Here is a 10,658-nt window from a genome sequence, read left to right as displayed (position 1 = left end):
TTTGTGTCTTTTGAAATGCAGGCTGCAGAATTCCTTGCTGGTGCCCACAATACAGCTGGCCTCTCTCTTTTTATAATGTTGGGTTCCCCACCTTCGGTCCCCAGATGTTAGGTTACAACACCCATCACCTCCTGCCACTCTGGCCATTGTGGCTAGGGAAGATGGGAGCTGCAGTCCAAAAACATTTGGGGACCCAGGGTTGAGAACCCCTGTTTTATGGTGTGTGTTTTATTAGCTTGTTTACTGATGGGGGGGGGAATCTGTGTACGCAACTAGCCAACTTAAACAAGCTTGCAGCACCCAGGGGGGCAGAAAGCAAAAGGGACCCCCCCGAGCAGCTTTAGGGAATCAGTTGTGGGAAGACCTGAGGTAGGCTGCTGCCACCTCTGGAAAGAGAAAGGGGGGACTAATCCAGGTTGATCCAGGGGGATGAGTCCCCTGCACACACACCCCTTGCTTTGCTGCCCTCAGTTCTCTCAGAGAAAGAACAAGTGTCCAGTGTGGGGCCCCCTTCCAGTTAATTCTAATGGGGGTCGCCCTGCTTGCCATGCCCTAAGGACATCCCTGGTCCCGCCTGCCTGTAATGTGGGAAACTAGATTTGCCATTTCAGGTAAAGTAAAGGTAAAGTGTGTTATCAAGTCACTTTTGACTCCTGGCGACCCCAGAGCCCTGCGGTTTTCTTTGGTAGAATACAGGAGGGGTTTACCATTGCCTCCTCCCGCACAGTGTGAGATGATGCCTTTTAGCATCTTCCTATATCACTGCTGCCCGATATAGTAGTACCAGTGGGGATTTGAACAAGCAACCTTCTGCTTGTTAGTCAAGTATTTCCCCACTGCAGCCCGGTTGCCATTAATTCCCCCCAACGAGGTCTGCCCCCTCCACGTTTTGCAGATTGCTGCCCAGCATAGCCCAGCCCACGCTCGCTGCGAAAAGAAACCGGCGGTGTCTCCTTGCAGCCTTTGAAGCTGCACTTGTGGAGGGCTCACCCCTGACACCCGCTCGCAGGGCAGAGAGCAAAGAGATACGCCCCCCTTTGCTTTTGTCAACACATTCAACACAAGGAGAAATTGAGAGAGAGAGTGGGACTCAGTTCCAAGGGGGGGGGCAGGCAGTGGCGAAAAGAGACGTCACTTCCTCCTCCCCCCCCCCGCCCTTCCTTGGGAAGGAAGGAGGACATAGATAGAGTACCTTCCCCACTGCCCGCTCTTGCAGCGTCTGAGGGATCACCAGCTGGGCTGGTGCAGGCTAAGGGCATTTGATTAGGGGTGCAGAAAACGGCAAGAAAATGCAATGGTAAAAAGTGAGGAGGGGGCTCTGGACGGGGCCGGGCAGTGAGTGGAGGAGAAGGCACAGGCTCTGGACTGAGGAGGAGGAGGAGAGACACTGCTGGGTACCTAAAAGATCTGGGCCCCGGGCCCCAGGGGCTTGGATCAGGCCCACAGCTTCCCCACCCCACTCCTGTTTTGATAATTAACCCTTTTCATGCAAGCCAACCCAAATTCTCATGCTTTTTTTTTTTGGAAGCCGTCAGTCACCAGGTCCTTGTGGCTGGTGTGTTTTGACCCACAGTGCTTGCTTGCTTTTAAATTTTCTCTTCTTTTTAAAGTCACATCTTGTAGCAGTTTTGCCACAGGGTGAAATCTGCGAGGTGGGGGCTTGTTCCTTTATTTTAACATTTACATCTTTACATTTTCCTCCAAGGAGCCCAGGGTGATGTACGTGGTTATGTTAATCTCCTCAACAACCCTGTGAGGTAGGTTATGCTGCTGCACACATTTTTAAAATACAGGTTTTTGTGGGGATGGTAAATCCTTGTTTGCGGGGAGGCGACCAATTTCCTACTCCTGAGGTCATCATCACCTCAGCACTGAATCCATCATTTGGGTTGCTGCTGGGCATGAGACCCACTCATCACCTGCTCCCCCATGCTCATCAGATAGATTGCCGTTGGGTACAACAACCTCCTCCCCTTAAGGAAGGCTCAGTTGGCCCATCTGGGCTGCCACTGTAGCACCCACATCAGGGAGCTGCTTTACTCCTCTCTGCAAAGCCAGAAGACTCCTCCATCAGATTCCTCATATAAAACTCAAGCCCCTATATAAAAGCCCCATATAAAACTCAAGCTTCTCCAAGATAGGGCCGAGAGAGATTCCTGCCTGCAACCTTGGAGAAGCCACTGCCAGTCTGTGAAGACAATACTGAGCTAGATAGACCAATGGTCTGACTCAGTATATGGCAGTTTCCTATGTTCCTATGTTCCCTTCCCTTGAATTTAGATTCTCTGAAACTGATTTCATGGGGAGTCTGTTTTGGGAGGGAGATCAAGGAAAGTGTGTGTGTGTGTGTGTGTGTGTGTGTGTGTGTGTTCAGACAGAGAGGGGCTCTTGGGGGTGGAAGAATGGGGTACCGCTGAGTGACAATTGTCTGAGGAAAGTCTAGGGTCTTCAATGAAAGACCACTCCTTCCTTTGCTGCCGCCCCCCCCCATATAGTTTCTCCTCCAGTCTTCAGATTTTTTTCCCTACAGGGAGAAGCACCCCTGGACACTAGCTGGAATCATATTTCTGTCTCCAGAGTATCCTAATTTACAAGCAGAGTTTCCTGTTGGGTTTGCTCAGCTTAATAGCTCAGCACATCTGGAGAGTTTCTGCCTTCAGAGAAGACCAGGATGGCAGAGCAAGGCTCAGCTGGCTCTAAAGCAGAAAGTGTCCCTGGTGCCCTCCAGAGTAGGAAAAGTGGGGTATTCTGGGGCAAAGCTGTGCAGAAGATCCTGGGTGAGGACACCAGCAGCTCAGATGTACAGCGCCAGTGCTTCAGACAGTTCAGCTACCAGGAGGCCAAGGAGCCCCGAGAGGTTTGCAGCCGACTCCATGCTCTTTGCCACCAGTGGCTGAAGCCAGAGAGACACACGAAAGTTCAGATGCTGGACCTGGTGATCCTGGAGCAGTTCCTGACCATCCTGCCCCCAGAGATGGAGAGCTGTGTTTCAGAACTTGTGTCTACACTGGAAAAAGAGATCCATACAGCTGTAAAGAAGATGCTGGGAGATGCTGGCCCTGAAGCAGGAAGGGATGCTGATGGAACTGAGGTTGGGAACAGTGAGGGATTCTGGGAAAGAACCGCTCAGAAGATCTTGGATGAGGACACCATCAGCTCAGATGAACAGTGCCAGCGCTTCAGGCGGTTCTGCTACCAGGAGGCTGAGGGGCCCCAAGAGGTTTGCTGCCAACTTCATGCCCTTTGCCATCAGTGGCTGAAACCAGAAAGACACACAAAAGCTCAGATCCTGGACCTGGTGATCCTGGAGCAGTTCCTGGCCGTCCTGCCCCTGGAGATGGAGAGCTGGGTCAGAGAGTGTGGAGCAGAGACCAGTTCCCAGGCAGTGGCCCTGGCAGAAGGTTTCCTCCTGAGCCAGGCAGAGGCCAAGAGGCAGGAAGAGCAGCAGGTGAGAGTGTCTTTCATTTTGCTAATTTCAAGGTGGTGTCGGCATGGAGAAAAATATCCTAATAAATCTTATCATTTGCCCAATTTTTGCCTGAAAATAATCCCAGGCGAGGCTATTCCCAACCTCCCCCTGCCCCCACCTTGGTTTTTCACTATTTCTGTTCTAAATAGTACCCCTATTCCCCTCACTGCTCTTCAGGTGCAGGACATATTGGCAGGAATGGCCAGAAATCTGTCCAACTTGGAGAAAGCTCCAGAGACGCTGCTTCCCAGGGGCGTTGTGCAGAAAGGTGGTGCAGGTGCTACTTTGCCAGGTAAGGATGAATAGGGCATATTTCAAGTGGGCCTCCCTGTTTCTCCTGGATGCCTGGAACCTGACATCTGCCTTAATGTATCCCCCTGAGGCTGAGTGGGGGAGACGCTCGGCTCCAGCCAATCTCCCACTTCAAAATTGCATTCATTCATTCATTCGATTTCTATACCGCCCTTCCAAAAATGGCTCAGGGCAGTTTACATAGAGAAATAATACATAAATAAGATGGATCCCTGTCCCCAAAGGGCTCACAATCTAAAAAGAAACATAAGACAGACACCAGCAACAGTCACTGGAGGTCCTGTGCTGGGGGTGGAGAGGGCCAGTTACTCTCCCCCCAGTTAGCAGGTTAGACATTTCTAACCTGCAGCAGAAGGCAAGTTGGACATTATGGATTCAAACTAGCGCTTTCGATTATGAACAGTGGGGGTGGCGGGGAGGGTTTCAAAGAAGGAGCTGAAATAGAAAATGTGCCTGAATATTTATTACTCTTATGTATTGCTCAGAGCAGTGTAGACAAATTGAAGGACTGGCACAATAAAATCAGACGCAGCATCAGATTCAGCAGCCTAGGCGGAAACCAGTTAATGCCTTGGGGAAGTTCAAGATTTTCAGCTGAGCATGAGAGCAGGAATGGGAGGGGGACATCGTATTTTCTTTAGGGAGGACATTCCGAAGGGGGCTGCAACAGAGCAGGCCTTTCTCTGTACTCTCTCATATCAAGCCACAGCAATGAAGGGATTAAGGGTATGCACGGACCGGATCGGCGACTCCTTTGAGAAGCACCGAACTGGCTCGGACACCCGCAGCCGAACCAGTTCAGCGGGGCAGAGAGCGGTTCCCTTAAAAAGCAGGTCCTTACTAGGGATGTGCCCGAACCAGTTCGGAGGCCATGCTGGATCCGAGCTGGTCCGGCGGCTCAGCACGGAGGGGGGTTGTAGCTTTAAGGGCGGGGGGGTAGCACTCCCCCCCCCCGCCGCTCTTCCCCCTCCGGCGCTGTGGTTTTTGTAAAAGTTTCTCGGGCGGCAGCGTTCCTCCCTGCCGCCCCTGCCCCCATCGTTAGCCTGCCAGAGCTTAAGTACGTTACACGCATGCGCCCGTTCCGGCATATACATGTGACGTATATGGAGCGCGCGCACGGCGGCGGCAGCGAGTGCACACGCGCGCCGGAACGGGCGCATGCGTGTAACGTACTTAAGCTCTGGCAGGCTAACGATGGGGGCAGGGGCGGCAGGGAGGAACGCTGCCGCCCGAGAAACTTTTACAAAAACCACAGCGCCGGAGGGGGAAGAGCGGCGGGGGGGATGTACTACCCCCCCCCTTAAAGCTACAACCCCCTCCCCCCGTGCCAAACCAGACCGGTTCGGAGCCATGCACATCCCTAGTCCTTGCCTGCTTTGCTGGCACCCCACTGCTTTTCCAGGCGCGGCACTCACTTTACGAAAGGCCGCACATGGCTGTGGCGCTGTTCCCTGCAGCCTGCGCACGGCAGCTAAGTGTACGTGTGTTCTTTGGTAGAGTGAGCACCGCGCCTGGAAAAAATGGCAAGGTGGTAGCAGAGCAGGTAAGAACCTGCTTACCTGCTTGTTAAGGGGACCGCTCCGCACCTAGGCCTGCACGGGCCGTTCATGCACATCCCTAGAAGGGATATGAAGCTGGGCCTCTCCAGGGGACCTCAGAGGTGCAAAGAGAAAGCAATCTCTGAAAGGTGGAAGTGCCTTCTGGACTTTATCATTTAGAACCAGGACTTTGAATGGGGATGGGCAGTTCATGGGATTAACCAGGTTTCTCATCTCTTTATTTCCTTTGCAGGTGGTGAGACATCAATGGCGAATAGTTCCAGGCCTTCTCTTCTTTCTAATGGAGGGGAGCCTGCGGTTGTGCAGTTGGACCAGGCAAGGGAAGAATCATTGGGGGTGAGGGACAGATTGGGGGCCTCTGTCCCTTTCACATTTCTCTGGGCCTGAAAGAATCTGTCTCCTTCCCTTTTTATCCTGCCAAAGCTGCACACTTAGAAGGCTTTGTAAACCACTAATAAACCTCTGAATCCCGCAAAAGAACCTCTGGCCACCTCTTCCTGGGTTGTCGTATTGTTCAACTGTTTTCTTCTTTTTCCTTCTCCTTTCAGAGTCTGATGATATTTGAGAAGGTGGCTGTGTATTTCACAGAGGAGGAGTGGACTCTGCTGGATCCAGGCCAAAGGGCTCTGCACAGGGAAGTTATGGAGGAGAATTGGGGAAACCTGACCTCTCTGGGTAAGACTTGGCTGATGCATGCATCCCACTTCCTCTGGAGGTTCGGTTGCTGGGAGTGCAAGACAAGGCCTTCTCGGTAACAGCCCCCAAACCATGGAACTTGCTTCCTCACTGCCATGGGTTTTAAGCAGGTGATTTTAAAAAGTATGCTTCCTGTCTGGCTTTTTAGTGATCCACTTCCCCCTGTGTTATGTGTTGTGTTTGTGGTACTGTTCTGAAATTTTAATTGCAACCATAACCCTCTTTTTATCTTTGTGTTACATTCAAATTGGTGTTTTGTTGTTTACTAGTAGGTGAGGCCCATCATCGACTGGAAAAAAGCATGTTATGTTAAAAGAAAAAAAAGTTATTTACAGCTTCCCCCTCGTATATTCTGGTGTAAAAAGTAGTCCATTCAGCTACTTTAAGTGGCAGGAGTTCTATGCAGAACGTGGTATCTGTGTGACTTTATTTTGCACAAACAATCCACAAACAAAAAACCCCCTCTGTATACACACACACACATACACACACACATATATGAATATTTTTCATGAGCTTGCAAAGGGGAAGTAAAAGCTGGTAAGATGTCAACTTCGAACAGTATTCATTTTATTGAATAACTACCATATATGGTAAATTTGACTCATAGTAAACTAGAATCTGAAAAAGATCTTCTGCTTCTCTTGGGTGTGATGTCATTTTTGAATTATTGATCTGATTGTTTAAAAAAAAATGTCCAGAACAATTGCAGTTAAAATCTGATTATATTCAGAATTTATTCTTAACTCACACATACTTCCCCCCCAGCATATTCCAGTAGCAGAACTGTGTATGAAAAATTTGGTATCTGTAGGTAATCAGGAAGTATGACTTTCTCTTGCACAAATACACCCACAAACAAACTCTTCAAAATATATAATAGATTGACTTTATGAAATGCTGTTAGCTGCCTTGATAGTCCTTTAAATGGGACATAAGGGCAGCATATAAATATTCTAATCAGGGATTGCTTTAATTTTAGATCCATATCAGACCTACTGACGTCACTTCCGTAGCTCTGAAGCCATATTCTCTTTGTGTATTTCTGAAAGATTTCCCCCTACATTTAACTTTTCCTTTTTGAAAGCTGATGTCCAAGGAAACAGAGCTGGACTCTCTTAAGCTGACAAGATTCTGGCAGAATTGTGTGGTTCCTTGACAGTGAAATGGAGCCCATCTCTGCCAGCCCTTTGAAAGAACCACATGAGGTGGTGTCCAACTTGGACGGCTGGATCTAGGAGGCTTGGAGCCCACCACTTGGCTCACCCTTGCAGGAAGTGGGAGCATCTTAGGCAAATTCCCTTCCAATATCCCTTTCTTGTGCTATATTACATGACTTCTTCCCCAATGTGATTTCAAAGCACGGTGGATAAGCAGTGGCAGCATCCTGAAGGAGCGGAGCACAAGTTGGATATGAGCCAGCAATGCAATGCAGCAGCAAAAAAGGCTAATGCAATCCTGAGCTGCATTAATGGAGTCATAATATCCAAATCACAAAGAGTGATAGTTGTACTCTATTCTGCTGTGGCCAGACCTTATTTGGAATACTGTGTCCAGTCGTGGGCACCACATTTTAAAAACAAGGATCAGTTGGAACAAATTCAGAGGGAGGGAACAAAGATAACGAAATGTCTGGAAACCTATGAGCAACGGGTAAATAATCTGAATATGCTTAGCCAGCGGAATAGAAGATTAAATGAAGATATGATACCAGTCTTTCGAGGGCTGTCACATAAAACATAGGAACATAGGAAGTGGCCTTATACTGAGTCAGACCATTGGTCCTCAGTATTTTCTGCACACACTGGCAGCGGCTTCTCCAAGGTTGCAGGAAGGAATCTCAGCCCTATCTTGGAGGTGCCAGGGAGGGAACTTGGAACCTAGATGCTCTTCCAAGAGCGGCTCCATCCCCTGAGGGGAATATCTTACAGTGCTCACTCTTCTAGAGGCTATTCTGACAACCACTAGAAACCAAACTTAAAGAGTCCAGCCCAGTTCCTAGTGATCATTAGAACTACCAGGCTCGCCCATGAGCCCAGTGGTTCCATAGCAGCTAGCCCGCCTAGGAACCCCTCCCCTTAAACGAAGTTAACAGAGTGCTTGCTCCATTAACCACGTTTCTGCAGTCATAGGAACATAGGAAACTGCCATATACTGAGTCAGACCATTGGTCTATCTAGCTCAGTATTGTCTTGACAGACTGGCAGCGGCCTCTCCAAGGTTGCAGGCAGGAATCTCTCTCAGCCCTATCTTGGAGAAGCCAGGGAGGGAACTTGAAACCTTCTGCTCTTCCCAGAGCAGCTTCATCCCCTGAGGGGAATATCTTGCAGTGCTCACACATCGTCTCCCATTCAGATGCAACCAGGGCAGACCCTGCTTAGCTATGGGGACGAGTCATGCTTGCTACTACAAGACCAGCTCTCCTCTCCTGCAGCTTCATGCCATGATGACTCTCGAGGAGACCCCCGCCGGGAGGCTCCAACAAGCCTCGGGGGTCTCTCCAGGATGCCCCATGCACTCACGCGTGCATCCTGGGACTTCTGGGGGCCAGCCGATTGATCTGGCCGCCCTGGGATGGCTCCCCGCACAAACCCTAATGGCACTTCACACTAATTGTGTGAAGCGCCTTCTCGTCTCCCATTCATATGCAACCAGAGTGGACCCTGCTTACCTAAGGGGACAAGTCATGCTTGCTACTACAAGAGCAGCTCTCCTTCCCTCCAATCCAGGAGGAGTGGATTTGTTCTCCGTTGCTTCTGAGGGCAGGACTAGAACCAAGGGGTTGAAATGGGAAGCAAGCAGATTCAGGCTACATAAAAGGAGGAATTTTCTAACCGTTAGAGCTGTTAGACCCTGGAACAGCCTGCCTCATGCTGTGCGGCGGCGGGGGGGGGGGCACTGTTCCCTCTAACAGGGATTTCCAGATCTTCTTCACTACAACTCCGAGCATCCCTAGCTACAGTAGCCTTTGGCTGAGGATTATGGGAGTTGTAGTCAACAACATTTAGAAATCACTGTTGGAGGGAAGACAGGTGGGGGCTCTCCTTCTCTGGAGTTCTTCAAACAGGCTGGACCACCATCGGTCAGGGATGCTGTAGCAGATTCCTGCACTGAACAGAGGGTTGAACTAGAAGACCTCCAAAGTCCTATAACTATCCACCACCTGCTTGCACCCAGCCCTTGCTTCTTTCCTATGTATGCAGTCTTTATTTTCCCTTTATTGTGTTAGGTAGGGTGAGGTATTCGGAATGGCTCACTTGGGATCTGTAAAAGTAACTTTGTCTTTTTCCTTCCCCCGCAAAAAGGGCTTCTGGCTCCCAAACTTGACCTCATCAGATGGCTGGAAGAGAGAAAAGATGCATTTGTTAAGGAAGAGGAGAGCTCGGCGGGTCGTTGTGGGGCAGACCCTTTGCCAGAGACTGAACTCATCCATTGGATGGAGGGCAGGGAAGATGCATTTGTCAAGGAAGAAGAGAGATCAGCAAGTTGCTGTGGGGAGATTGAACTTGTCACCTGGCTGGAGGACAGGGAAGATGCGTTTGTTGAGGACCTGGAGGAAGAAGAGAGTTCAGCAGGTAGCTGCTCAGTGCGGGGTGGACCCTTTGTCAAGCATATTCAGTTCTGAGTTCTCCTGGTAGCCATTCCTTCTGGCTAAATGTCATTCCCTTGGTATCCGAGGGATCTGTGAGAGGAAACAGCCAGGGAATAGCTGCTGGGAAGCTAGAAATGCTGTCGCCATTTCCTCTTCTGAGCAGGAAATTGGACTAGAAAACAGGCAAGGTCCCTTTCTACTCTGTGGGCCAGTTCAGATGTCACACGGAACCTCAATTTATTTCATGTAACCTAGGTTAGTTAATTGTTTGAATCCACACCATTGAACCAATCACAGTTTTGTTTATGGCTATCTAGACAAGAACTTAACCCTATGTTTGAAGTTGGCTTGTGTACCTAAGTTAACTATAACCTTAGTTCCGTGTTACATAGGAAACTGCCATATACTGAGTCAGACCATTGGTCTATCTAGCTCAGTATTGTCTACACAGAAGGGAAGCAGCTTCTCCAAGGTTGCAGGCAGGAGTCTCTTTCAGCCCTATCTTGGAGCTGCCAGGGAGGGAACTTGGAACCTTCTGCTCTTCCCAGAGCGGCTCCATCCCCTGAGGGGAATATCTTGCAGTGATCACACATCAAGTCTCCCATTCATATGCAACCAGGGCAGACCCTGCTTAGCTATGGGGACAAGTCATGCTTGCTACCACAAGACCAGCTCTCCTCTCCCTGAACACAACCTGAGAATAAACCTTTGTTTGTTTGTTGAACTCTTCCCCCAAGGGCTTCTGATCACTGAGACCTCAGACCACACCAGCCACAAAACATGGCCACTCTATGCTGCAAGTGTCTTTCACTGTTGCTGGCTGAAAAACCAAGAAACAGATAGAACCGGCATTCATGAATGAGGGTTCTGCATGTTCACAGGCCACCATGAAGCTCCACTCTCCAAGCTTTGCCTTTAATTTAATTTAATTTAATTTATTGATATACTGCCTAAAACTTACGTCTTTGGGCAGTTTAAAATAAAACACAAATTAAAACAATTTAAGATTTGAAAACAGTGTTAAATTCTT

At 49.4% G+C, this 10,658-nt stretch overlaps 1 protein-coding gene across 1 annotated transcript in view; it reads left to right on the top strand.

The window, feature by feature from the left end:
• Positions 1 to 1,161: 1,161 nt before the first annotated feature.
• The window catches only part of LOC128343801 (uncharacterized), a 31,644-nt gene continuing 22,147 nt past the window's right edge, over positions 1,162 to 10,658 (top strand). The window contains 7 exon segments of the mRNA XM_053293237.1: positions 1,162 to 1,297; positions 1,706 to 1,757; positions 2,531 to 3,448; positions 3,647 to 3,761; positions 5,573 to 5,676; positions 5,889 to 6,015; positions 9,342 to 9,611. Of these exon segments, the coding sequence (XP_053149212.1) occupies positions 2,672 to 3,448; positions 3,647 to 3,761; positions 5,573 to 5,676; positions 5,889 to 6,015; positions 9,342 to 9,611 (1,393 nt within the window). The 5' untranslated portion in view covers positions 1,162 to 1,297; positions 1,706 to 1,757; positions 2,531 to 2,671.

Source organism: Hemicordylus capensis, chromosome 2 (genome assembly GCF_027244095.1).
Source record: "Hemicordylus capensis ecotype Gifberg chromosome 2, rHemCap1.1.pri, whole genome shotgun sequence".
NCBI lineage: Eukaryota > Metazoa > Chordata > Lepidosauria > Squamata > Cordylidae > Hemicordylus > Hemicordylus capensis.
The sequence above is the reverse complement of the archived record's forward strand: the minus strand, read 5'-3'. Positions and strand labels throughout refer to the sequence as shown.